The following is a 27,185-nucleotide window of genomic DNA, read 5'->3' on the forward strand; positions in this document are numbered from 1 at the left end:
TCTGAGGTGGTTTTGCATAAATAAAGGGCAACAGTCAGTTTCTAAGTTCTCCACTCACGCACACGCACACGGGGGCTCGGATCCCACAGCTGTCATGACTGGCCAATTAAAAACAGTACATCACAAATAACTTGTGAAACCAAAGAGTTCATCAAAGGCGACACGGAGATGTCCAAGAGCCGCGACTCGTACAAGGTGAACTCCGAGTGGTTCTCGTCCACCTTGGCCAGGGCCAGCAGCGCGCGGGCGGCGCGGCGCATCATGTCCACGCTGGTGGCCTCGAAGGGCGGGCTCTGCATGTGCATCAGCCCCGCCTGGCTCTGCTGGAACTGCGTGGCGGCCAGGCTGTCCTCCAGGAAGCCCAGCAGGTTGCCAATGCTGCCCTTCTGCACCGCGATGGCTCTGGCGGCCAGGCTGTCCCCCTGGGCCAGGTTGGCCAGCAGCACCACGGCCATCTCCCGGCACACCGGGTTCTTTCTGTCACTGAGGAACCGCACCATGGTGCTGTACAGCTTCTCCAGGCGGCTGAACGGCGGCGTGGCCAGGATCAGATCCACGTTGTTGTCCTGGATGCTGAGTTTGCTGAGTGTTTCCAAAACCAGTCTCTGAGGGGAGAGGACAGCGTTGGGTCCCAGTGTCGGAAAGGGATCCTGGGCCTCTGCTGAGGGACACACTGCCCAGTGGAGGAGTCCATCCAGGATAGGCAAACAGATGCTTTCCGGGTAAGGGGAGAGGTCCAGCTGCCCAGAAATGTTGGCCAACGTGACCAGTGTGTTTTCACGCAGCATCTCCAAACAGTCCCACCACCACTCCACCTTGTTGCAGCTCACCCCTTGGTCCTGCTCCTCCTCCTTCTCGTAGGTCAGGGGGGCCTGTTTGCGTTCTGGATGCTTGTGGTGTAGGAGGATCAGTTTCCCTAGAATCAGCAGCAGCCCAGGGTGTTTGGACATTTCAAAGTCATTGCCTGGCACAAACGATAAACTCCTGATGATGTTGGAGACGCAGATGCAGCGCTTGGCCAGAGAGTCCTGCCAGTCCAGGAGGGTGCAGAGCGGCGTCTCATCCTTACTGTGGGGTTCATCCTCCAGGATTTTTATATTTCTGTGGCTCTGAGCTGGACTGATGACAAAGGGAAACTTGCTGCTCTCCTTGGCCGTTTCCGAAGCTTTGCCCTCTTCCTCCTCGCCTGCCAGGGAGCCCGGGCGTGCCGAGAGCATGTCGTCCATGGTGGCAGTTATCCTCTTCTCCGAGGAGCTGTCGGGCGCGGGAGCCTCCCCTTCCCTGGGGCTCGGGTTGCTCTCGGCTGCTGAACGTTTCCTCAAGGCAGAGGAGCAGGAAGCTCGTTTGTGAGGCAAGGGCAGCTCGGTCTTGCTCTCGAAGTGTGTCTGGATGTGCTCGGTGGTGTCCCCGCCGCCGATGCGCCAGTGCAGGAGCCCGCTGTCGAACTCCTGCACCCGGCCCAGCTTGTCCGAGTAATCCACCACAAAGGGGTCGTTCTTCTGCACCACCTTCACTGGAAGCTTGTCGAATTTACTCACTAGCTTCTCCTCGCTGCTCTCTAGAGGTACTTTGTCCTTGCTCGAAAACGCAGCCTCCTCCTCTTCCTCATCCTCCTCTTCCTCCTCACAGTTCAGGCTCCGTGGCTCGTCGTCCTCCTCCCCTTCTTCAGGGGAGGAAGCTGAAGATTTGCAGAACCTTTCTGGATCTAATAGTGTTCTTTGCCCTGGGTCTCCTACCTCATATTCCTTCAGGATGCCAAAGATCTCTATCAGGCAGCGCCGGAAATATTCCACCAAGAGTTCCAGCAAGCCTGGCAGCTACAGAGGGGGACAAAGACAGGAGGGGAGGAAGGAACAGCGATCAGAAAACAACTCTCAGGGAAGGCCCTTGCACATACACAGATCAATCAGGCCAGGGAGTGACCACGCTCCAGGTACAGAGGCTGCAGGAGCTGCTCATTGACACCTGGCTGACAGAAACCCCTGCAGCATCAGCACTTCAAAGACCTGTCCCAGAGAGCATCTGCACCCACCTGGCTGAGGTTGAAGGTCATTATGCTGTTGTCATCATAGAGCAGGATGTTTATGGTATCTAAGGCCCACGTACTTTCAGCCAGCAGCCCCGACTTCAGAGACATCATCACTCTCCAGGCTTCAGGAGTTCCTGTAACATAAACACATGACACTTCCAGCTCCTGGAGTTTCAAAACAAAAAGGAGACACTTGATACTGATTTGGACCTGTGAAGAGCACAGCCTGGTTAAGATGAGGTACAGGCTGTGTCTACCACCAACCTGCCTGCGGGCAATGCCAGAATAAGGACTTGGGACACAATTAACATGCAAAAATGCCTTTTTTTTTCAAAGCCAGCAGAACCCCTCTGTACCGAAGGGCCAAGGCAGCACCAATCCCTCAGAGGGCTCCAGCAGAAAGGCAGCAGTTTCCTCTTACCGATATCTTTTGCCGTCAGCCGCCTCCTCTGCTTCAGCACGGGTTGCGTGGCCTCCACGGAGCCGGGTGGGAAGGTGATGTCCCGTCGGATCATGGGGGGCTGCACGGCTGCTGGTGTGATGTGCGAGGCAGGCACGGGCGGCCCTGCCTTCTGCATCTTCATCCCCGAGTGCAGGAACGGGGATTTACTGGGAGAAGTGCGGTTCTCCAGAGGTCTGGGCAGAGGTGCTGGGCTGGATACCTGAGGAATGTGATTCTGCATGCTGGGGGGGGTCTGGTAGTTGGACTGGGGGGGCCTGGTCATGGGGGGCACGGGGGCGGAGGGGCCATAGGGAGGTTGCCTGTTCCCGTGGGAAGGCCATGGTCCCTCGTGGTTGACCCTCTGGTCTGAATGCAGGATTTCATCCGTTCGAGCGACCCCGTGGTAGGCGGGGCCCTGCGGCGCCGCGCCCGAGCTCTGCCGGTTGGGGTAACTGCCGTAGCCCAGCTCGTTCCTGCCCTGCCACAGGGCCCCTTGCTGGGGACCCTCCGGGGCCGGCTGGATGGGGCCCCCCATCATCTGGGGGGGGATGTTCTGCTGGGCGCCGGAGCCGGGGGCGGCCGAGACGCGGTCCCTGCCGAACTGGAAGGGGAACTGGCTCTGGCCGGGGCGGCGCTCGGCCGGGTACGTGCTGCCGTACTGGTTGTACAGGTCCTGCTGCGGCGAGGGCTGCGCCGGCGGCTGCTGGCTGGGCTGCTGCGGCTGCGCCGGGGGCAGCTGCTGCTGCGGCTGGCCCTGCCCCGAGCTGTAGGGAACGTTGTAGAGCTCGCCCTCGTGCCGCTTGGCGGGGAGGCCGTAGCTGCCGTCCATCGGCCGCTTGTAGTTCTGCAGGAACACAAAGGCACAGGCGAGGCCGGGTCAGTGGGAATTTGGGATTGTTTCTCTGGAAGGGTGCTAAGCATTGGAGGGGGCTGCGCAGGGAGGTGGTGGAATCGCCATCCCTGGAGCTCTCCAAGAAACGCCTGAATGTGGCTCTCAGTGCTCTGCCCTGCGTGATGTGGTGGTGATCGGTCACACGTTGGACTCAATGATCCCAGAGGTCTTTTCCAGCCTCACTGATTCCATGAACCAAAAAGCCAAACCTCTGGGCAGAGTCCCCAGAGCCAGAGGATCTGCCCCACGGCATGGCCTGGGAGAGGCTCTGTCTGGCCGTACCCGATGTGGAAGTTGGATCAGTTGTTCCATTTCACAAGCCACGGCCAATTCCTTGTGGCTGCCTGGGGAGGTTCCCTGTGGATTCCACAAGGATGCCTCGGGGGCAGGAGTCTGCCCACAGAAAGGACTTTCCTGCAGAAAAGGCTCAGCTCTACTCTGCATTCACCACAAACCAAACCAGACCAGACACTGGCACTTGCTTCCTTCCACATCCAGGAATTTTATCAGACCCTATTTCTCTCATTTCCCAGGTTTCTGCTCAAGTATCAGACAAAATGCATTAAAAACTGTTGTACTTCCTGCTTCTTCCTTTCCTGTGGATTTCAAAACACTTTGCTGAAAGGAGCAAGAAGGCTTCTCACCCCTAATTCTTTTAAGTGCAAATGGAGAAAACAGCCAACTGCTGCCCAAATTAAAATCCAGGCTCTCTCTTGCCTCCAAGGTCTGAGCTGTAGCTGCTGTGGAGGCTATTCAGACACTCCACGGTCATAACTGGCTTCAGATGGAGCTCTAGGGCTTCAAAGATGACAAGTTCCAGAGTAACTCGAACTCTTGGCTCCGAGCCCCGTGGCTCTGGTTGCAGAGCCAAACTGCAGAGCAGTTGGAATTATTCTTAGCACAGCTCAGTGAGTGCCCTCTCTATACTCTCCTAAACCATAGGACTTAAAATTATCAGGAAAACATTATGGGTCCTGGCATGGATACAAAGAGCAAGTCGTATGTGAGGATTATGGGAAGGGATCCACATTCATTCAAACTGTCCTGAAACAAACCTGATAGGTTTGGGAACAGCAAGGAGGAGGAGGAGGCAGCAGGGCCATGGAGTCTGAGGCCTCTGGCTGCAGCATGAGAAAGGGAAAGACCAAAAAAATCCCCTGGTTTGTGCAGAACAATCCACCTGAAACAGCTCTCCTGAATGATCCAGGACTGACTCCAAAGAAAGTCATCACTTGGACCAAAAGTGTTACAGAAAAGATGGGATTCAGAAAGTTCCAGAGGGACAGAGAAGCCCAATAAAGCTCCCTCATCTTCTGCTACCTGACCAGAGCATGCAAACCACACAACCTCCATTCTCAGAACACTGTTTTGTTAACACAGCACTGGGAATGTTAATTAAAACTTTTTACAATTGTTTTCAAATGGGAAAAAAGTCTCCTGTGTAAAATCAGGCTGGACAGGGCTTGGAGCTCCCTGGGAAGTTGTCCCTGCCCATGGCAGGGGGTGGCACTGGGTGGGCTTTAAGGTCCCTTCACCCAAGCCACTGTGTGATTCTGTGATGAGGTACCCAATTCTTCACATTCATAAAGCAAATGCACAGCCCAGAGAGTTTTCATTTTCCCCTCTTCACAAAGAGCACAGGGAGAACTCTCAGTTGAGCCAGCTGGGATCTCTGCATCACCCACCTGCTGCTGCTGCTGATACATGGTGGTTTGCTGGCTGGGGAAGGGGCTGCCCGAGGATGTGCCTTGAGTGGAGAATTGATTGCCATAGGAATCATGTCTGGAGAAGAGAGAGATGTGTCAGTGTCACTGTCACAGGCTGGCAGCCCTGGCTGGGGACAGCAGCCCCTGGCACAGACCTTTGCTGCTGCTGCTGCTGCTGGGGGTAGCGGCTGGGCGAGTACATGCCCGAGTCGGGCGCGGCGGGCAGGATGCTGGGCTGGGGGGTGCCACTGCCCAGGCTGCCCTCGGGCCCCAGCCCCGGCTCCGTCCTGTGGGGAGACACAGAGAGAGCCCCACGGGCACTCAGGGCCAGGCAAAGAGAGAGGGAAAACCACACGGGCACTCAGGGCCCAGGAAAACAGGGAGAGAAAACCCCACGGGCACTCAGGAGCCTGCGTGGCACAGGTGCTCAGCACAGCCACAGCAGAGGTGCCCGAGGTGCCCCGGGGAGGGCAGGGCAGGGTGGGCAGAGCAGGGTGGGCAGAGCAGGGTGGGCAGAGCAGGGTGGGCAGGGCGGGCAGGGCAGGGCAGAGCAGGGCGGGCAGGGCAGGGTGAGCAGGGCAGGGCAGGGCGGGCAGCACCCACCTGACTCTGTCGTAGGGGGCTCCGTAGGAGTAGTGCTGCCGCTGGCCCATGGCCATGTTGCCCATGCCGGGGCCGGCGGCGCGGTTGTAAGGGTCACCCATGCCACTGTTGGGGCCCTGCCCTGAGGACATGAAGGGGTCGCTTCCTGGAGCTGGAAGAGAAAAAGAACCACTGAACACACCCTTGGGAAAAGACACCTGAGGATCTGGGCAGGAAGGGCGAGCAGGGGGTGTCCTGCAGCGTTTCCAGCACCCAGGCAGGCAGCAGTGAGGGCTCCAGGAGAAGATGATCCCTCACCTTTCCTCATACTGCCGTAGGGGTCTTTATTTGGCTCGTAGGACATGCGACCCATCATGTCAGAGGTATTCATGCTGGGCTGGTACCCTGGATTTGGAGTCATGGAGTTCCGTTTCTGGAACGTCGGATCACTGCCGTCTGCAAAGGCATCCTGAAGGCCCACGGAGTTACTCCTGCTCCAAAAAAGCCCCACAAAGACCACGTTACAGAGGTCCATGACAGTCCTCAGGATACTCTTCCTCACATACTCTCTCCTGCTCAGGTGTTGCCATTCCCTCCAAGGGCCAGAGCTAAGAGGAACTGCCCTTCCACAATGCTGTCCTCAGACCCAGCCCCAAACTTAAAGAATATTCACACATGATGCTGCTGTCAGCCATGAGGGAAGGAGCCAAGCTGTGGAGTCCCACCAAAACAGGCACCCAAGGCCCCAACATCTGCAGCAATGACCCAGAGGTGACCGACCCCAGCAGTGGTGCCATACCTGATGCCTGGCAAAGGGGGCATCTGACTGTGAGGCGTCGAGGCTGGAGTAGGTGGCTTCAAGTCTCCTCCTTCTGCCATGGAGCTGCTGGTGGACTGAGGTGTCTGAGGGCCCTGCATGGAGCCTGAACCCGCTGCAAGAGGAGGAACATGGGGTGAGCAGCCTTGCACCCTATGGATGCAACCCTGAACCTCCCAGAGCCTCAAGAACAGAGAGTCCTTTGAGGAAGAGGCAGATTAAACATGGCCAAGGAAGCACGAGGAGCTCAACAGTTCAAGGACAGGCTGGGCCAGGCTCCCCAGAAGAACCCAAAGCTGAGAAGCTGTGTCTCTGCTCATCTTAACCCCGTTCCCTTTTCCACACCACGGGCCTGTGTGGTGCTTCCCACGTTATCCTGTCAGAGCTGATGCTCTGGAGGGCACCACGTGGCAGCAATGTGGGGCCTCTGCCAAGTGACAACCCCTGATGAGCCTGTCACCTTCACATCCCCACAGCCAGGAGAGCGGGGCTGAACCCTCAGGATCTCCCCAGCCATGGAAACCTCAGCTGAAGGAGGCTCCTCTGCCTGCTCTGCCCCTCCAGAGCAGTGAATTCACCAGTGAAGCACCACTCCCAAGGATTCCTGGAACAGGGAATGCCAGAGCTGCCAGATCTTTCATTGGAGCACAAAACCCGTCCAGCAGGTTCCCTGCAAGTCCCAGCTTTGTGCTCCACTGAGCCTTGACCAAACCCCCCTGTGCAATCCAGAAATCCAGCTGTGCTGCAGCTCCAGCAGCTCTCCCCTGGCCCGGGATCGCTGTGACAGCATCAGCTCAGGTTCAGCCGCTCCTCGCAGCTGGCAAGAGCTGAACTCTTAATTAATGTTTCCATTAGTTCCGTCCCCAGCACCCGATATCCCTCAGCTTCAGCCCTGCCGGCTGATGAGTCATTTCAGCTATTCATTAAAATCCTCCGAGGTCACGTCCAGGCCATGTTTGTTTACACCCCACCTTCCTGGCACCCTGTCCTGCGCTCTGCGACTCCCTCGGCCGGGAGGGCTGCAGGAGGAAGGGCAGCAGGAGCTCCTGGGGAGTTTCACTCACAGCCCCTCCCTGGCAGCCCAGCCCCGCTGCTTCCCCAGGAGCTGGCTCTGGAGGAGGCCCTGAGACATTCCCTGAAACATTCCCCAAGACATTCCCTGAGACATTCCCTGAGACATTCCCTGAGACATTCCCCGAGACATTCCCCAGACATTCCCTGCCTGCTGCCATTTGGTGTTTGTCCCCAGCTCCCGCTGTCCCTCCCACTCACACAAACTCACACGGAGCTGGAGCAGGGCCAGCTCCACGCTCTGGGAATTCCAGCCCAAGGTGCCTCCCCGGGGACTCTGCCAGAGGAACCTGCGGGGCTTCCAGGAAACTCTCAGTGCCCATGAGGGAGTTCCCAGTTCCCTCTGGCCACCATCTCTGGGCCACTCCTGGGTGCTGAGGGTGTGATGGACACTGCATGCACGAGCTCTGGCACCAGGAGCTCCACCTCTGCAGCCTCAGGAAGGGTTAATGGAGAGCAGCACAGTGCAACCCTCACCATGCCCAAAGTCCTGCAGGAGTTAATTTGGCAGAACAGGCTGAAATGAAGAGCGAGCCAATGCCAACAGGTTGTGAGGTCTGCAAAGAGAGCAAACCACATCTGTGGGACAGCAGAGCCCTTCAGCCAAATGATGAAATGGCTTCAAAACGTCCCTCTGTTGTCCACAGGTTCCCAAACAGGGAATTTATTCTCATGCAGGCGATTCCCTGGGGGACAGGACTGCGTGGGGCCCTGGAAGAGCAGCATCCACACTGCCCTAGGGCTCCTCAGCCTGGAGCTGGGCTGACAGAGCAATTTCTGTCGTGCCCCACACCCCCAGGCCCTGGGAGGAAGAAAAGGAAAGTGAAAGAGGAGCAGGGACAGCTGAGTGATTCAGCATAAAGCATCAGAGCCACCAGCCAGGCTGCAGTGCTGCCCCTGCACGTTCCCAGTGTGGGAGTCTGAAGCAAGGCACCCTGAGAAGGGTTTGAGCTGGAAATGCAGCAGGGTCCTCTCAGAGCAGGACCCAAGGGTGCAGAGTTTGGAGCTCAGAGCCCTGCAAATTCCTTCTGCTGAAGCAGGAGCTCAGCCCAGAAGGCAGAGCCAGGCCCTTCCCAAACACCACGTGAGCTAAAACAAAACAAAATCTGGTGCAGCACCTAATCCACTCTGACACACACCTAGAGCTGCAACAAGTCTAAAGTGGCTTCCTAAAAGTCTCAGCTCTCTCCAAATAAACTCCAAATGCTCTCAACATCTTTGTTCCACTGCCTCCAGGGGCAAGAGAGAGGTTTTGGAAATCAAGTGGGAACGGATTTGTGGTCTAGTTCGGGCAGAACTCAGACCCACTTTGGACAGAGGTTCAGTCTGATGGCACAGAAGTTACTTTATCTTGCAGAACACAGCAAGGCTGAAGCTCCACTGGGGCAGGTTTCCTGACCAGTGACAGGACAGGATTTAGTTCTTTACAAAAACCCCGCTGTAGCTGGAAGGAGAAATGTGGTGCCCAGCAGAGCACTGGGACAAGGCCACAGTCCCTGAAGGGTCCAGCAGGGCTGGGACACAACTGCACTGCAGGCAAAAGAGGTTCATTATTCTGCTCCTCGGGAGCCAGACGAAGATGGTGCCAGGTTTCAGAACCAAAAAGGCATTTTTTTGCAAACATTATAGGAACTTCAAAGCAGACCAAGTTTTTATTTCACCTACATGAGCAGGCTCCTGACCAGAAAAAGCATCTGAAGTTTTTTAGTTATAAGACAAACTGGAAAACTCAAGCTTAAAGAAGAGCTGGCAAATTCAGCAGCAATTCAAGCAATGAACTCAATGCAAATGAGACAGAAAGGATCAGACTTTCCAAAGACTAAAGAGCACAACGTGCATGGCTGGCCTGCTTTTCCTTTTTGTTTAACAAATCTGAATTGAGCATTATGCTTAAATATTCAGAAACAGGAGCACCCCCTAAAATCCTAAACAACAGCAAAGGTGCATTTTAAAGATTCCTAAAGCACCCAGCTTGCTGTAGGCCCCCAGTGCTCTGTGCACAGAGCCTCAGAATGCCCTCCCTGGCTCCTGCTGAGGACTGAGAGCAGGAATTCCTGAGGAGGGTGAGTGCACACCCACATGCAGCCTCTCCTCCCTGAAGGAATCACTGGCACAGTCCAAAGCAGCTCAGCTTTTGCACTGGGTTCCCAAATAGCAGCAGTAACAAGGGCTGCTGTTGGAGCCACCCTGCAGGGAAACTCCAGAGCCCTCTCTCCACCAGAGAGATGCAGCAGCAAGCACAGAGGTGTGTGTGTGTATTTTTAGGTTTTCCTTTTTCTCAAGCTTAATCCAGAGCTTGGACACACAAAACTGAACTATCCCAAGAGGCTCAACTCACTCCCAGTCTCATCCACTCCCATTTTACCAAAGCATTTTCATCCTGCACGGCCAGAGAACAGGGTGGGGGGGGTTGGCAGTTTGGACCAGCCCAGCACCGTGCCAGAGACCCTCCTGCTCACACAGGCACTGCCAAACCAGGGCCTGGCCTCACCTGGAGAGGGGGGCTGGATCTTGGTCTGGGATTTCTTGGAGTCAGCAGCCGCGAAGATGTCGGGAGGGGGGTCCTCGCCGCGCTCGATCTTGCACTCGAAGGCGTACAGGCACTGGATGTACTGCTTCTTCAGAGAGCTGGCTGCGCTGCTCGACGTGCCCACGTTCAGGTTGGTGGCCAGCTCACGCCACTTCTTGTTCTTGTTGACCTGCACGACCAAACAGGAGGCTCTAAACCTCAGCTGTAGCTCCTCCAAGAGGAGAAATCAACCCTTCCCAGCTCACACAAAGGACGCGCTGAGGGCCAAGCAGAGCAACCCCAAAACCGCTGAACTCCCTTCTTCACCTACAGAAAACTTTTCAGATTTCCAGGGACAGATTGCAAATCGAATTAGGGAAGAGGTCAGCTGACAGCCAGATGCAAAGACAAAGACAGTGTCACACTCTTTGCACTGGGCAAGCAGGGAAAAAGGGTTTGGATTGGATCTGGCCACAGAGCGTTCTCACCCAGACAAAGGGAGAGCAGACATCTGGCTCACTTAAAGGGTGCTGGGTTTTATTTACAGAAATAAACCAGATAAAATGTTAAGGCTAAATGGGAATTCATGGCTCACATCTGGCCCCAAAGCTGATCTTTGTGCTGGGGTCACTGACCTGAGTCAATCCCCCGATCTCCTTGACAGAGATGTAGAGCCTGTACAGGTCCAGGGGCTTCCTGCCCACGGCTGGCAGGTTGGTCATGCCCATGGCCTTCTCCTCAGTGAAGGCCAGGTAACGATCCACCCACAGCTTCCTCTCGGGCTCCCCTCCCAGCTCGTACAGCTTGGTGATCTTCTCGTTGGTCGTGGTAGAGGAACTGGACTTCTAGGAGAAGGAAAGAGAGATCAGGACTGAGCAGCACAACAGCAGCTCCTCCATGTCCCAGGTGGCATCTGGCCCTGTCTCCTGTGTCCTTCACCACCTGGAGTGGAGGCAGAGATGGCTTTGGCACTCCAGATCCTTACTTAAAAAGGAGCTCCTGAACTAGAGGTGTTCCTCAAACCTGATGATGTTCCAGGTGAACCCTAGACCCAGAACTGAGCGTGTTCATGGCACATGAGATTCCTTCACAGCACAGACCAGGACAGAGCAGCCCTGATTTGTGGCCAAGAGCATTCAACTCCTCCTTTGCCATAAATAAGAGAGGCAGATGCCAGAACACAGGAGACGTGAGAGATCTCCTGGATCTTCTTGCTGCTGGCATGGGGATCAAACCTGCTGAGCATTTTGTTTTCCTTCAGGTAGCAAAGCAGGAGATCAGGGGCTCACAAACTGCTTTTTTGGTGGTTCTTTTGAAACTGGTAGCAGCAATGCAAAGAAAAACACTCCCTGAAGAACTTGTTTGCCTCCCTCTTCTGGCTTTGATACAGGATTAGTGAGAGGTCTGTTTGTGAAACAACTGCAACACTTCAGTTACCACGTCCCAGCTGAGAGCTGACTCGCTCCAGGCCCACTCCACCAACAAACTCAGGTTTGTTTACGCTGCTTTTGGCAGTTTCACTGTGGCAGGTAATAATTCCTAATACTGAATTTGTTTTCCAGGTGAAATCCACGCCTCCCATAGGACTGGGAAGCGCTCCCCTCCATTTCTCACACTGTTCAATCCAACACAACACATGGCTTTATTTCCCTGGATGCTGAGGAGGATGGGAGTCAATAAAAACAAAACCCAGAACGTTTTACCTTTGACTTGGATTCTGCTTTGGGCGTCCCATCTGCCTTGTTGTTCATCTTAGTTGCAGGTGTTAATTTGACATCCCCGAGTCCCATCATTTCAGGGCTTGCTGCCATCCCTGGGAAGTTAAAGGCATCTTTATCACTGATTCTCCTTCCATGCAATGACATCAGTGAAGTCCTAAAGCTCTGGCTTACCTGCAGAGTTGTTGGCCATGTTGCCCCCCATGGGGTAAGGGGGGCCCTGGGGGTTTATCATGCCAGCCATGCTGTTAATTCCCTGCCCATAAGGAGGCCCAGTGCCCATCATTCCCCCCTGGTTCATGTTGGGATAACCAGGAGGCCTGGAGGAGGAAGAAACACACAATTACTCCACTTAGGCACCTTCTGAGGAAGCATCTTTGCTGAAAGAAACTTAAAAAGGACATGGAGAAGTGACTTGCCCCAAGCCATTTTTCCAAGAGAAGAACAAAGATCAGGTGCTCTTGTAAAGTTCAGTGCCCAGAGCTCAAGTCACATTCTCAAGAGAAAAGGGGATGCAAACCCTTTGGAAAGTGGGACTTGAGCTCTGAACACTTTCACCCTTCATCTTGTTCTCCTAGATGCACAAACTGAGCCTCATTTCAGTTGTGAAATTGCCTTTAACCTACAGACTCTGCAGCCCTGGGCAGTGCAGTGAGAATACAGGATTTAGAATGGTGGAATGTCCTGGGCTGGAAGCATTCTTTTCTATGTATCACAAACCTCCCACACAACTGTGGCTCAAACTCCTTCCTCAAAGGGACACGCTCGGGTGCCTTTACTGGGGTTTGGGAACTTGAGCCTTGGCAGCCACAGGTAAAAGCAGGAGGCTGCAGGAGCAGCCCTCAGGTGAGGATAAAGAGCAGTGTCCAGTCAGACAACAAATAATTCACCAGTTCTGGGGGAACCCAATTTAAGAGCACGTTCATAGCTCCCCTGGCATTCTGGTAGGCCACACACACCTACTCTGAAATGGGAAATAAAGGAGAAAACAACCACAGAAAACAGTGCAAAGTTCAGAGCTGAATTCCAGCTCCTTTCCCACAGCTGCTCATCAAGGCCCTAAAAGGAAGAAGTTCCTGACAGTGGACAAGCAATGCCTTGGATCACACACACAGCTCAGTGGCTGCTGGGTTTAGGGGCTGCAGCACAGGGGCAGCATCTCCAAGTCACCCAGGGAACAGAGAACACCAGAAAGCAAAATGCAAAAACAACTGAAGGGATCCCAGAGTTAAATAATTCTACCTGTGAACATTAAAAACTCCCTAAGTATGTCATAAATGATGTATAGAGTGCTGGAATGGTTTGGGTTGGACAGACCCTAAAGATCATCCCCTGTTTAACCCCCAGAATGGGGCAGGGACACCTTCACTATCCCAGGGTGCTCCAGGCTGTGTCCAACCTGGCCTTGGGCACTGCCAGGGATGGGGGAACCACAGCTGCTCTGGGCATTCCAACACACACACAGCTCCTGCAGGCTTTACTCTCTTCCTTTTTAACGCTTCACTTGGGAACCAAACCTCCACGGAGGGCAGACACCTCCATGGAGGGCAGAAACCTCCACGGAGGGCAGAAACCTCCACGGAGGGCAGAAACCTCCAGAGGACAGAAACCTCCAGAAACCTGTGTGAGTGCTCCCCCAGAGCCCCCGGCCCTGTGCAGCGAGGTGTGGCAGGCTCTGTGCCCCCCTACCTGTTCTGGATGGAGTTGGCAGCGGCGTGCATGGCGGCGGCGGCCGCCTCCTGCGCCTTGCGGTTCATGCCGGCGGGCGGGGGGCACATCCCGCTGCCCACCTGGGGGGGCATGCTGGCCATGTTGGGCCCGTAGGGCCGGCTGCCCATGGCCCCGTGGCCCATCCTGCCCGGGGGCAGCCCGCTGTACGGGGGCACCCCGCTCTGGCCGTGCATCTGGCCGCCCGCCCCCATGGGGTTCATGCTGCCCCCCATGCCCGGGCTGGGGTAGTTGGCGTTGGACATGGCGTTGTAGTTTGGCTGCCTGGGGTACCCTCCTGGGGAAAGAGCACAGGGGAACACAGCATCACTCACCCCGTTCCGTTCATGAATCACCACAGAAACCCTCTATCGGCAAATATTTAAAGATCACTAACAGAGATGAGGGGGAGTGTTCACACCTCAACACAAAGTCAAAGTACTTGGATATAAGCCACGTAAAATGTGTTTTGACACAGCCAAGTAACAACATCGATTCAGAAGCTGCCTGAAACTCTCCCAAACCTCAACCCAACACAGAGAGCTAAATGGCCCAGGACAGGATGGAAAATCCCACATTAACCCTTCCCAAAACAGGCATCATCTTCCTCTCCAAAGAGAGCCATCCCTTTGTCACAATTACATGGGAGGCACAACCTGCTTATTCCTAAATAAGGAGGAAGAATCCTACTTTTAGAAGTACAGCTATCCCTAAAAGCAACAGATCCCATCAATCTCAACAGGAGCAAAGCTCTGGTTGGTATCACCCACAGATTAAGAGGGGACAAATCAAAACATTTATCATGGAATCATGGAGTGCTTTGGAAGGGACCTTGAAGACCATCCCTTGGCCAGGGCCATCTTCCACTATTCCAGATTGCTCCAACCTGGCCTTGAATACTTCCAGGACTGGGGCAGCCACAGCTCCTCTGGGCAGCCTGGGGCCCCAACAAGACACGAGGACAGAGAGAGGCCTTGGCTGGCCCCGTTCCCACCTTGAGGTCCGTACTGGCCGCCCTGGGGTCCGTAGCTCCCCATGGAGTTCTGCTGGTAGGGCCCCATGCCGGCGTGCATCTGTGCTCCCGAGGACTGCCGGGGGGATAAGGCTGAGCCGGGCTGGGGGGAGCTGTACTGGGGCATCTGGGGGTTCCTCTGCATGTACCCTGCACACCAGGAGGGAAAGAAGCGTTAGTGAAAGCATCCCGAGCTGCCAGTGCACACTCGTGTGCCAGGCAACGGCCCCCAGCACCAACAGAATCCTTCCAGCAGCAGCCTGGACACATTTTAGTGGCTGCATTAAGGAGCTGGTGTTATCTGAGCAGATAACAGATCCAATTTCCTGTTTTAGTCTGAAAAAAAAAAAAACCCTTAGTGTCACAGCAGAAGCCAGTACAGCTCTGCAAATCCTTGGGGCTTCTTGTTCTTGGTTTTTGTTCACTTGTTTGTTTTCTCAGGGTGACAACTCTATACCTTCAGCCAGGAGAGCTGAAATTTTACTTGCATTTTTCCCCCAAAAATTTTACTCTCTCAAAGGGCAAAGGCACACAATATTGTTGTGAGCACCCCTTGTTTTGAAGCTTAAAGCATATTAAGAAGCCAGAGAAAACATCTTAGAAGCCAAAGCACCAGTTTGGATGGAACATTCAGAGGCCAAACAGCCACCAAGGGCTGAATTTACTGCAAGGTGCCTCAACATCTCAGCCTGTAGTGCTGGGGCAGCTTTCCAGTGCTCAGGCCCCCAGAACCCAGGTCCCCAGGGCAGGAACTGGAGCAGCAGGGTGTGACCCACCTCGGTCCTGCGCGATGCTCGACTGGTTCATGGAGGGGTGCAGGATCGTGTCCGACTGGCCACTGGGAGGGCGGGGAGGCATCTGATTGCCTGGGCCACAGAAAGGACACACGCCATCAGCACAGACCTCCACTGAGCCAGCAGGCAGCAGAGTCACACCCCAGAACCCCAAACAAGCCCAGGACAAGGGGAGAACAGCAGCAAGTGGTCACTCAGGCTGGTGCAAGGGCGCTGCTGGCTCTCCAGCACCCCAGCCACCCCCAGAAACCTCCCCCACACACCAAGGAGCTCAGAGGAGCTCAGTAAGCACACAGGGCAGCTCTGGGCAGCTCCTCCCCACTGGGCAGCACAGTTCAGCCCCAGCAGAGCCGGGCTGAGAGGTTACCTGGGACTGCAGCAGGGGACAGGGGACCAGAGCGGGACTGAGCAACGCTGGCTGGAGATCCAACTGGGGAGGGAGAGGGTCCTCTGATGCCTGGCAGGTGAGGAGAGGTATGTGGCGAGAAAGGAGACTGAGCTGGGTTACTCTGCTCTCCTTGGCTGCTGGAAATCCCTGATGTGCTTACTCCAGGGCTCAGGGCTCCTTCGGTCCCCATGGGCAGGTCATCTATGGAACCAGACAGGTCCTGCAGGGCACAGAAACACATCAGAAACCACAGAGCCACGGGGCTGCTCTCTCACACACTGCTCAGGAGGAGCCCTTGTCCCTGGGCATGCTGCACACAGGAGTCAGTGAACTCTGTTTACTGCTGGTACCAAAGGCTGCTGCAGACTGAGGCAGCTGCCAGACGTGTCTTATCCTGCTGCCAGTCTGAACCCAGGAGCTCCTGAGCTGCTTTGCTGCCGGCCCAAACAACTGGCTAATTCTCCTTTTAATTCAGTTTAGAGGTGGGAAGTTAAAGAATGCATCAACAGCACACGTAAAACTGCAAACACAGGAGACAGTCCATGTGATCATGGCTTGGAAGGGAAACGTGGCTCAGCCTCTGAAAGACAGAAAACTCCTGCCTCACCATAATTAATTCATAAACCTCCTATGAGCTGGGAAACTACTCACTTGAGATGGATAAAAACAAACTAAACAGAGATTTAAAAGAAAACCATAAAATACTCTTCAGGGTTCCCACTTCCCTTTCTTCAAAGACAGCAAAAATTAGCAGTTACTGCATCAACCTGTAAAGTTCAGCTTTTCTCGAAGGCAAGGCTAGAAAACACCCTTCCTCCTGCATGTATTCACCTTGGAGAAGAAAAGCACAAAAAGCCTAAGAGAGCTGAAACCTCCAATTGCCACAGCATCAAGAACCAGCTGGCAAGTGTGGAATGGGGCTAATTCCAAGGAGCTGATGTGCAGATCAGATCCAGCATGCCCAATTGTGCTGGCTGGCTGCTAACAAGGTGCATCAGCTGCTCAGGCTTGGCCTGCACTCAATGAGTCAGGAGCAGCCCCAGCCAGAGGAAGTGGCAGCCTATTTGAACAGAAAGCTGGGAAGTTGTAACTATTCCAGGGATTAGATAAAATCTCTGCCAGAGGTTCAAAGGATCACGGCAGGTGAAGAAGTGGAGGCCAAAGCTTACCAGGACTTCACTTACCCTTCCTAAGTCTTCCAGAGCAATCAGCTCTGGATCAGAAGGGTTCTGGGTGAGCCCTGAGGGAATCCCAGGTCATTTTCCCTGCACAGAACTCAGCGGAACAGCACAAGCAGAGCCAACCTCATTTAAACCCCACGGAGAAAGGCTGAGGCAGCTGATAAATCACCTGGACAGCCTGGTTCCACTCACACTGACAGCACAGCTCCTGCTCCAGCAGCAGTGCAGGGAATGTTTTCCCAGCCCTGGCAGTGCACGTGGGCCTGGAACAGACACTGCAACTCATCAGCCTTGGGGAGCAGGAACCCCCACACCCAGCCCTGCCTGCCAGGGGATGTGCAAAGGCTCTGACAGCACAGCCAGGACGTGGAGCTCAGGGAGAAGTGGAATAAAAGCCAACACGGTGACACCCAAGCACCTCATCACCCCCGTGGGACTGGGACATCCAGAGGGCAGAGCTGGGCCTCAGCACCACCTTCAGCTGCTCCAGCACAGCAATTTCCTCTGTTTTAATGGAATTTGAACAAAATGCTTCAAACAAATGCTGGTCAGTGTTACTCTGGAGCTGCAGATCCCAGACACTTGGTGGGATGATTTAGTGCAGAGCGTGTCCTCCCTCCCCTTCCATTACTGCTCCTGTTGGAGAGCTCATTTCCTGCACCACAGTCTCTGAGGTGTATTTGCTTACTGCTCAAGTATTATCTTCCTGAGGGGAAAAAAAAAAGCTTTGTTTTATTTCAGTGAAAGCCAAAAAACTGCAGAAAAAGCCTAAAAATAGTGTCTGAGATCTCTTGCAATTTTCACTACTTTCCTATTGTAACATCAAAAGCATTGCTCCTTTATGCAGCTATTTGGGTGTTTTTCCCTGGACAACTTTGACAAAACCCACATTCCTACTGCAGAAACCATCTGAAGTGGGAGTAAAGAGACATTATTTCCAACATTTTGCATTAAAAAGCATCAACCAACACAAACAATCAAGAGCAACACACTCGTCTCGCTGAGATTTACTGCACCCAACTGCAGCCACTGATACAAGACACACAAAGAGATTCCCCCAGAGCCCATGAAGGGATCAGAATGTCCAGAAACCAGTTCAGTCCAGCCTACAACTGGATGGAAATAGTGGCATGTCCCTTCAATACATGAAGGTAGTTTTAGTTTGAATCACCAAATATCTGCAAGACATAAAATGAAGGAACGTTAAAAACGGTTTGAAAATTAACTGCTAAGAAGCAGATAACAATCTGCAGAGCTCATGCCTTCCACCTTGCCTGTGCATCAATGCTTTGGTACTCAAGGCATTTAAAAACACCCCGTTTTAATGAAGCAGGTGGGTCCTGTGGGCTGTGCCCCATTGCTGACACACCAGGAGGGACCCCCAGAGCTCCAGCTGTGCATCAGGCTCCCAGATTATCAGTTTAAATGAGTTGGAAGTGAATTACACATCCCCCTTTCCCAGCTGTTGGGACATGAGTTGAAACAGGACCGTGAAAACCGAGTAACTCCTGAAGTGACTTTCACCTCCAAAGATATGTAAGTTTTATGAATTCCAACAATAAAGTAATTTCCCAGCAAAGAAGGGTTCTGCCAGCACAGCAGCATTTTCTGAGTGTGTTATTCAGCAGGGCTGAGCTGCTCAGAAGGGAAACTCCTGCAAGGGGAAGGAGAAAACATGGACTGGAACGTCTGAGCCCCAGCAGCTCATCAGGGGGGAGCTGGTTTCCTCCCATCAAATTCTCTCTCAGGATGTCAAGCACCAGGACACCAGGGGTTAATTAAACCTAAAAGACACCTCCAGCTCTGCCACCCCCAAAGCAGGGGAAAAGGAAATCCCTGCATCTCCCTGCAGCCTGTTAGCAGAGAACCTTTAAAAACAATGAAACCTGATGGAAATAATGGAGCCCTGCTGCCGTCAGGGGGTTCTGGACGAAGCCCAAGAGCAGAGGGCCTGGGAGGTTTTATTTGCCTCCCACCGAGCACCAGGAGCAGCCCTGGGAAGGCAGAGCAGCAGGAGAAGGGCTCTCCCCTCTCCCACAGCACAGCCAGGGAGCCCAGACAGGAGGTGAGGCTCGGCAGCAGCAGCTCTGCCAACTCAAGGAAACGTCAGGGTCTGGAGAATTTCCTCACGTGTTTCCAATGTGTTTTTTATGCATTTTATTGCTCATCTGCCATGCAGATCAAAAACGCTGGAGGGATTCCAACTATTTCACACAGAATCTCACACTCCAGGCTGGCTGCAGCCCCAAAGCCTGAGTTTCTTCACTTGAAATACTGCCCAGTGTTATTTTGGGATGTGACCTGATAGCGGAAGCCCATGGGGACCCGGGGAGGGAGCGGTTCCAGCTGTGAGAGAGAGGATGCCCGAGCCGGGCCGGTGCCAGCGCGGGGCTGTCAGCGCTGCTGGTGAGCAGGAACCAGCACAGAAACCCTGCCTGCAGCCCACGGCAGGGACCAGCACAGCAAACCCTGCCTGCAGCCCACGGCAGGGACCAGCACAGCAAACCCTGCCTGCAGCCCACGGCAGGAACCAGCACAGCAAACCCTGCCTGCAGCCCCACACGGCCTGCAGCCCACGGCAGGGACCAGCACAGAAACCCTGCCTGCAGCCCATGGCAGGAACCAGCACAGAAACCCTGCCTGCAGCCCATGGCAGGAACCAGCACAGAAACCCTGCCTGCAGCCAGGCACGGCCTGCAGCCCACGGCAGGGACCAGCACAGCAAACCCTGCCTGCAGCCCATGGCAGGGACCAGCACGGCAAACCCTGCCTGCAGCCCATGGCAGGAACCAGCACAGCAAACCCTGCCTGCAGCCCATGGCAGGGACCAGCACAGCAAACCCTGCCTGCAGCCCATGGCAGGGACCAGGACAGCAAACCCTCCTGCAGCCCATGGCAGGGACCAGCACAGCAAACCCTGCACAGAAACCCCTGCGAGTCCCGGCGTGGCAGCACAAGGGGCCGAGGGTTTGTGCTGGAAACAGCCGGGACTCTTTTATCTGGCAGCAGGAACCAGCACCCCTCTATCTGATACAGCTCGTTTGTTAAACAAACAAAGAGATGAAACAGCCAGAAATGCTTAAGATCAAGGTAACCAAGTCCCAGAGGAGCAGAGAGACTCGAGGCTCTGCTCCGGCCCATCCCACTGATCTGGAAGAGCAGGAAGACTGACCAGAAAGCAAAAGGAATTCCTGAGCAGGGACTGCAGCCTCCCCTGCCCATCCCAGCCTCGGCCCTTCCACGTGGGAAGTGTGGGGGAACAGGGAATGATCTCACACACGATCAGATCACCAGACAGCACCCAAGGAAATTATGGTCTGAGATGGGCATGTGCTGCAGTTCATAAATTCTGTAAGGCCAGTTGTTTCCATAAGATGCTCACAAGCAAGACCAGAGAACAATGGCTAAATTTATTCCCCAGTTCTTTCTGAAAGGGAAAAAGCCTCTTCCTTCCTTCTGATTGAAATACTCACTTTCTATTACAAGCTCTTTTTCTGTGCAGTTGCTTTTCCACTTACTCAAGAACTACCAACATTTAAAAATCACAAGCCTGTCCTTTCCTTCCCCTTTATTTCCACACCCAAAATACCTCAATCCTCTCTATCACAACAATCACACAGCTGACTGGCAGGATCTCCCTGCTATTTTGGGGACATGGATAGACTCGTTCCTCCTTTGGCAGCACAGACAAATCCTGCCTCTCATGCTCCACAGAACACTTTCTCCTGGAGACTTCCCCATGCTCCGCTCACAGCACCCCCACAAAGGAACCTGAGGTTTTCCCACATGTGACAGGAGGCTCTGGAGAGGCCCTGCAGCCCCAGTGCTTTCCTGCTGTGCCTCTTCCAGGTGGGCCCCCCAGCAGAAACCAGGAGCTGGAGCTTGGGAACAAGTTCAGCTCCACTGGAGACCCAGCTGATGCTTTTTATCCAGAGAGATCTCTCATCTAGTGTATCCAGAGCTGACAAATCAAAAGTCAGAACAGAGATTTTCCAAGTCTTGTCCTATCCCATGCCCACACAGCTTGTGCCAGGGATGGCCAGCATTCCCCTCACTCTGCTCTTCTACCACCAGTCACTGTGGAGAGGAACACAAGTCCATCTTCCCAGCACCAAAAGCACCCTTCAGGACCCTTCCTGGTGTGGGCATGGGCTGGACATGACACAAAGGGGATGTCCTCCTTCAAAATGGGACAAGACCAGCAGTCAGAAGGAACAAAGGGATTTATTTGCAATGAAATCACTGGGATTGGCCCCTTGGATATGGCCCTGGAAGCTCCACCTCTGATCTGAGCAGGGATGACATGAGAGCAACAAGAATTGAGTTCAGCAAAAGAAAAAAACATCAAGTTTGGTACCAAACTGAGTGTGCCACAAGGACCTGGGAGTCCTCACGTGCCACTCACTCCTCCCCACAGTCCTCAGAGAGAGGAAGGAAGTGCTAGACTTTACTACTTCAAGGGGAAAACACCTGCCCACTAAAACAAACAGCAGCAAGGCTTCAGCAAGGCTCTGCTACAGAATCCATATTCCCTTCCCTTCCAAGGAGCTCCAGCTCCTCTCAGGCAGCAGCACTGGCAATTACAAACCTAAGATGGGGACTGGAACATGCCAGAGAGATTCGTGCAGTTTCCTTGCTCAAAAAAGAAGCTGAAAAGCTCATTCTTCCAGGCTGGCTTCAGACAAACTGGGAGAAGCTGCTGGCTCGAGCTGCACTGCAGGGAAGGGAGGCTGGCAGGAGGAGGGGCTCGGTGCCACACGAGAAATTTTACTCTGATTGCAAAAATAAGCTGCTGCTCTAATCCAGCTCCGTAGATGTAGGTGAGGGTGGTGGGCTGGCAGGGAGCAGGCTGGGGATGGAGCAGGCAGGAGGACAGGGGAAGGAAGGGCTGCTGGCCGTGCCACATTCCTGCGCCGGAGCCTTGCGGAACAGCTACCGCAGCAGCCATTGATTTTTCAGAGGTCGATACTCCACTCCCACAGATCTCCTCGGCAGGAGCTTTAATCACATCTCCTGCTCCTTCCCCGTGCCACCCCTCCTTCTCTTTCCCCTCCAAATAAAATAAAATAAAATAAAATAAATTAAAAAAAAAAAAAAAGGGAGGGCAAGGGGGTTTTCCTCCCCCTCCGAGCATGGAGCAGACGAGCAAATCTCATCTTCTCCGTCTTTGGAGAGCAGAGATTCAGAGCTGTGGTTGCAGCACAAAGTGGAGAAGGAGCACCATGATTCATCCACAGAACAAGATGTCGCTGGAGGGAGAAGGCGCCGTGTGGAAGGGCAGCATTCCCACCCAGGAAGTGCTGGGCTCTTCCACAGGACCCTGGGAGATGCAACAGCAAAACCCCACAGAGGAGCTCCCACTTAACCCTTTGGAGGCTGCTCAGCTGATAAAAAGGACTCCCAGCTTTACACAAAGGTTGGTACAACATCAAACATCCAAAGCAGCACGAAAATGCTGAATTTTCCCGGCCAGGGTGGCGTCACTTCAGCTGTCCCAGAAGCTGTCCTGTCCATCCAGCACAAAAGGGTGACACCTCCAGCTCCCACAGCAACCCTGACCCAAAACAAGCTGCAGGAAAGAGGCAGGAGGATCTGGGCACAGGGAGAAGCAACATGGCAGCAGCACCAGGGGATGCTGTCCCTGATTCCTGGCAGGTGTGGGCATGCAGGACTCTCCAAGCCATCGGTGGGAAGGGAGGTGCAGGAGGGAGATGAGTGCAGGCCTCAGCTGACAGACCTGCTTATTCACAGAGCTTTTGTTTTCCTTCCACAGCATTTTCCTCATCCAAGTCTGAAGATGAGCCCCAGCTCCTAGAAAACCCAGAATAATCAGGAGGAGGCAGGAAACTCCCCTTGCACTGCCAGGCACGAGGATATTCCCATTGCCCAGTTCCCAGAAAACCCAGGATCAGGAGGAGGCAGGAAGCTCCCCTTGCACTGCCAGACACGAGGATGTTCCCATTCCCCAGCTTCTCTGGAAGGCGCTTTCCAGGCTCATGTTCCACACACTGGGACTCCAAAGCATTTAGTCATGCCAGCATGTGACTGTGCCACCATGCCAACCTCCCCAGCCACGGCGGGCAAAGGGAGCAGCAAAGGCAAGAGGCTGAAATTATTACAAAATTTAAAAGGCCCCTGCTCAAGCAATACTTTGGACTTTAAGATAAATCAGCTTTTAGTATTCTCATCAGCCTCTGAAACAATTAACAGTGACAGAATCAATTTCTAAAAATGCAGGAGGAAGATTTTAGGACAGAACAAGATTTCTAAGGTCTCAGGCATCTGCAAGTGCGGTGAATCCAGTGGTTCTTCCCTGGAAGTTGTCCCTGCCTGTGGCAGGGGGTTGGAACAGGATGATCTTTAGGGTCCTTCCCAACCCAACCCAGTCTGTGATCCTGGACTGATTCTCAGAGACAGCTGGAGGCTGCAGCTCCTTCCCAAACTCCCTGGTACCTGTGGGAAGGGTTTGGCCCCTTGGCACTGGGGCATCCCCAGAGCAACCATTTCCATCCGGAGCTGTCTGCAGTGCCCCCCAGGCTGGGTGCTGCTCTGCATGGGATGGGGAGGCTGAGACAGTTTGGAGAGAATCAGGGAACTGCTCCTGGCTCCGAGCAGTGGGCAGGCACAGGAAGAGGCACCATATCCATGGAAACCTGGCCCAGGCCAGGCTGCCCTCAGGGTCAGGTGCCAGAACAGTCCATGCCTGGAGATGTCACTTCTTGTCGTTTCAGGAAATTAAACCTTGGTTTTTTCCTTTCCCTTAATAGATGCTTCTTCTTTCCAGATTCAAAACTGCAATAAAAACCAATCATACAACCCCTCCAGTTACCAGGGCTGACTGGGATCCTGGTGTGACCCATCCCAGCCCATGGGAGCATCCCAAGCCTTGGGCCCCTGCCATGTCCCCACACGTGGGCACCATGTGGGAAGTGTTTTCCCCGTGGTGTTTATGATCTCCAAGACAAGTCAATCCAGCGTGTCAGAAGCACAGCAAGAGGGGAACTGCAGCGAGAGCTCAGGTGTGGTGGTGTTTGAAGCACCCCAGGGTTGAACATCCTCCAGAGGAAGGTGCCACCAGCACAGCCCCTCCCTCCCAGCACGGTGGGCTCCCCCCTGGCAGGGCTCTTTGCATGGAAAGGGAAGAGGGTGAGCATCAAACGTCCAACATCAGACTCACAAAGGCTTCTGCACCTTTCAAAGGGTGTGCAGTGAGCCCAGGCAGCAGCAGAGAGGAAGTGAAAGCCTGACTTGCCTGGCCTGCAGCCCGAGCTGCTGGGAGAGAAGGGACTGACCCTGCCATGGGAGGGGGCTCAGGGCCCTGGCACACAGGGACGTGAGCAGCAGAGCACAGAGCACAGCAGGACCCCGGCCAGGGCTGCCCACCCTGCAGACCCTCCTGCCCAGCACTGAGCTCTCACCCCTGGCTGCCCTGGGGGCTCCCAGCCCTGCTGCCCATGTGAGGCCGGAGCAGGGTGAGCTGAGGGAAGGGCTGGGCTGTGGGGAATGCAGCGAGGCGCAGGCAGGAAGCTGAGCTGAGCTGCTCTGACCAGAATAGAAACAGGAAACGAGCCCGGCACCGAGCACAGCGCGCAGCACAGCTCCTGCAGCGCTCCCCTGGGATGGGGAGCAGCCCCAGGCTGGGCAGATCCCCTGGCACGGGGGGACCAGCTCCCCTCAGACCCCCAGGAAGGGGTGGCAGGACAGAGAACTGCCCCACGGACACACAGCAAAGCTGCCCTGGGGCAGGGCTGAGTGTGAAAGGTGTCACCGAGCAGCTGAAGGTCGGGGTGGCTCTGGAGATGCTCTGCACACTTAACAAAACATAAAAACTTGGGGGGAAAAGGCACAGCCTTCTCAAGGAACCGTGCAGAAATGCTGGGCACAGTCACACAACAAGAAAACCTTGGGCAGAGGAGCACTGAACAAGAAAAAATACATTTTTACCTTCCACTATCAGCACAGCTTGGGATAAAAGCCTGCAGATGGCAGAAACTGAAGGCAGGGAGGGATCTGCACTGCCAGAGCTTCAGGTGCTCCTGGGGAAGCCTGGGGTGCTGGTGCCTTTATCTGCATATCCACTGTGCTGCCCTGCTTTGAAATGCACACACTGCTAATCCCTCTCCTAAGGCAAGCAATAAGAGGAGCTCAAAAGGCCAAACACAAACCAAACAGAAGCAGGAAGTCCCATATGGAAAGGGAAAAAAAGCAGAGGGGAAAAAAAAAAGGGTTTGAAGTGACCAGCAGATTCAACTATAAAAGGTTTTGTCTCCCTGCCCCCCGAAAAAGTTGACAAAATGATTCATTTTAAACTGAAGTTTTAAGGAAGCCTGCCTCCCTCCATGGCAGCTCTGACAGGTTTTTGCTGCATTTCAGCCTGTTGCATGGATTATTTCCAGGTCAGGGGACGCAGCTGACAGAGCTCAACTTTATTCCACTTCAAGCACTCCCAGAGCAGCTGAAATGCCCAGTGGAAAGAATGGAGCACCCAAGCTGTGCTTCCTGAGAGCCTCCAGTGCCCCAGCTCAGCGACCGCTCGGCCGAGGGAGCGATAACCAAACCAAAACCACCCCACAACTGCTGGGGACATTCCCTGACAAGATTCTTCTGCCAAAGCTCTGCAGCCTCACTCCTCTCCCCACCCAACAAAACCTAATTTCCTTCAATCCACACTGCAAAGACCCAAGGCCAGAACCCACACCCAGAAATTAACCTCGGATCAGGAATATTTTCAGTTGGTTAAAATCCTTTCTGCCATTGATAGGAGACTTTTCAGATCAAAATTCACAGATGAACCAGAGTGAAACATCACTAAATAAACAAAATGGTTTCCCAATAGTGCAAAATAGCAAAATACTGAGGTTAAAACTATTCCCACTCTACAATAAGATGAAAATAAACTGTCCAGGACAGGGAGGAGACTTCTCCCCCAGGCTCACCACTACACTGACCAAACTAAGAACATGCTGGGGTAGGAATTCCAAAATTTTTGCCCCAACTGCCCAGTTTGCTGCCACAAAAATTCAACATAACCTTGCTGTGTCAGGACCTCCAAAACCCTGCCAGACTCTGTCCTCCTGGTTCATTAATGGCTTTTGGGGCCAACCCGGGAGCTCAAACACCAGAGATGCCAACTTCTGTGTCTGGGAAGGGATGAACAGGCTGGTGGAACTCCTGCCTCATGCCCCACATCCTTCCCAAAGACATCAGGAACTCCTCCAGGGCAGCCCATGAGACAGAGTGGGGCAAGGTAAAACCTGTCCCTTGTTCCATAATGAGAGAAAATCCCTCCCAACAAACCCAAAACTCCAAAGAGCTCTGCAGCAGAGCTGATCTGCAATCCAAACCCAAATGGATGTCCCAGCACCCAATCTGCTGCCCCCAGAGCTGCTTCCATGGCTACACAAAGGAAGTTTTTACCTGGAAATGTGTGACTCCTTCAGCCTCAAAATCCAAGACTCAAAAGTTGAAGCCAGCACTGAATAAACTGGATACAACTCTCCAGGAAGAATTTTTTTGCTAAGGAGAAGAAACTAGGGGATCTCCTGGGAGAAACAGATCTATCCCAAGGATCACTATTCCTCTATTACACCCAGACACAAAATACTCCACTTCTCCTGTGCAATTGCAATCTAAGTTTAGTTTGGCTGCAATCCTGATGGAGACTCCCTGGGGAAGGAGTGAATTTTACAGAGAAACTCCTCAGCTTGCCTGCCCCAGGAAGGGAGAGCAGCCAGGACACTCACACAGAGGTAGGTAGGGCTCTTTACGAGGCACCAGGGAGAAAGTTTAGTTAATGACACAACATCAGACTGGGAAGGCATCCTGAAGGATCATCCCCACCCAGAAGGATCCACAGGACATTCCTCAGGCAGATCCCAGAGCAGCACAGGAGCTGAACAACCCGACAATGTCCCTGCCAGGAGAACAGCACCTCCTGAAGGGTGATGCCCCAGCCAAAGCAACATTCCCTTTATCACTCAGAATCCCAACAGGAACACTGGTGCACAACATCCACGTGCAAAGGCCAAGGACTTGTGAAGACACTGGGCACATAAATTCAACACTTCCCAAGAACCCAAAAAGCAGAACCTCCTTTTCCTGCTGGGGCTGATCCCTGTTTAATTAAAGATGATGCATGGCATGATTTGCCCCAGTTCCAGGATACCCAGTGAGCTTTTCCACAGCACCCACCAGGCCTGGGAAAGGGCTCAGGACTCTGTAATGAAATTAAAAGCCCACAAACAAACTCTGCTCCTCTAAGTCATCCATAATGGCAAAACAGGGATCTGGGAATCCTCCTGAGCAGGATAAAACTTTCTCAACTAGACAGACTGAGC

General features: G+C 53.9%; 1 protein-coding gene across 2 annotated transcripts in view; it reads right to left on the reverse strand.

Annotated features, from left to right (window-relative positions):
- ARID1A (AT-rich interaction domain 1A) overlaps positions 1–27,185 on the reverse strand; it is a 54,001-nt gene that overhangs the window by 1,138 nt on the left and 25,678 nt on the right. Inside the window, exons 5-20 of one of the 2 annotated variants that reach the window (XM_054648509.2) lie at positions 15,647–15,887; positions 15,262–15,351; positions 14,468–14,635; positions 13,456–13,771; positions 11,941–12,086; positions 11,752–11,861; positions 10,684–10,890; positions 10,031–10,238; positions 6,451–6,583; positions 5,970–6,142; positions 5,673–5,823; positions 5,225–5,356; positions 5,049–5,145; positions 2,451–3,315; positions 2,033–2,163; positions 1–1,817 (exon numbers count right to left, since the gene is read on the reverse strand). The exon at positions 1–1,817 is cut by the window's left edge and continues 1,138 nt beyond it. In XM_054648509.2, the coding sequence (XP_054504484.2) occupies positions 93–1,817; positions 2,033–2,163; positions 2,451–3,315; positions 5,049–5,145; positions 5,225–5,356; positions 5,673–5,823; positions 5,970–6,142; positions 6,451–6,583; positions 10,031–10,238; positions 10,684–10,890; positions 11,752–11,861; positions 11,941–12,086; positions 13,456–13,771; positions 14,468–14,635; positions 15,262–15,351; positions 15,647–15,887 (4,893 nt within the window). In that variant the 3' untranslated portion in view covers positions 1–92. Of the gene's footprint in view, positions 1,818–2,032; positions 2,164–2,450; positions 3,316–5,048; positions 5,146–5,224; positions 5,357–5,672; positions 5,824–5,969; positions 6,143–6,450; positions 6,584–10,030; positions 10,239–10,683; positions 10,894–11,751; positions 11,862–11,940; positions 12,087–13,455; positions 13,772–14,467; positions 14,636–15,261; positions 15,352–15,646; positions 15,888–27,185 lie in introns of both variants that reach the window. The other variant, XM_054648508.2, reaches the window with a different exon arrangement.

The sequence above is a fragment of the Agelaius phoeniceus genome, chromosome 22, assembly GCF_051311805.1.
Source record: "Agelaius phoeniceus isolate bAgePho1 chromosome 22, bAgePho1.hap1, whole genome shotgun sequence".
Lineage (NCBI taxonomy): Eukaryota > Metazoa > Chordata > Aves > Passeriformes > Icteridae > Agelaius > Agelaius phoeniceus.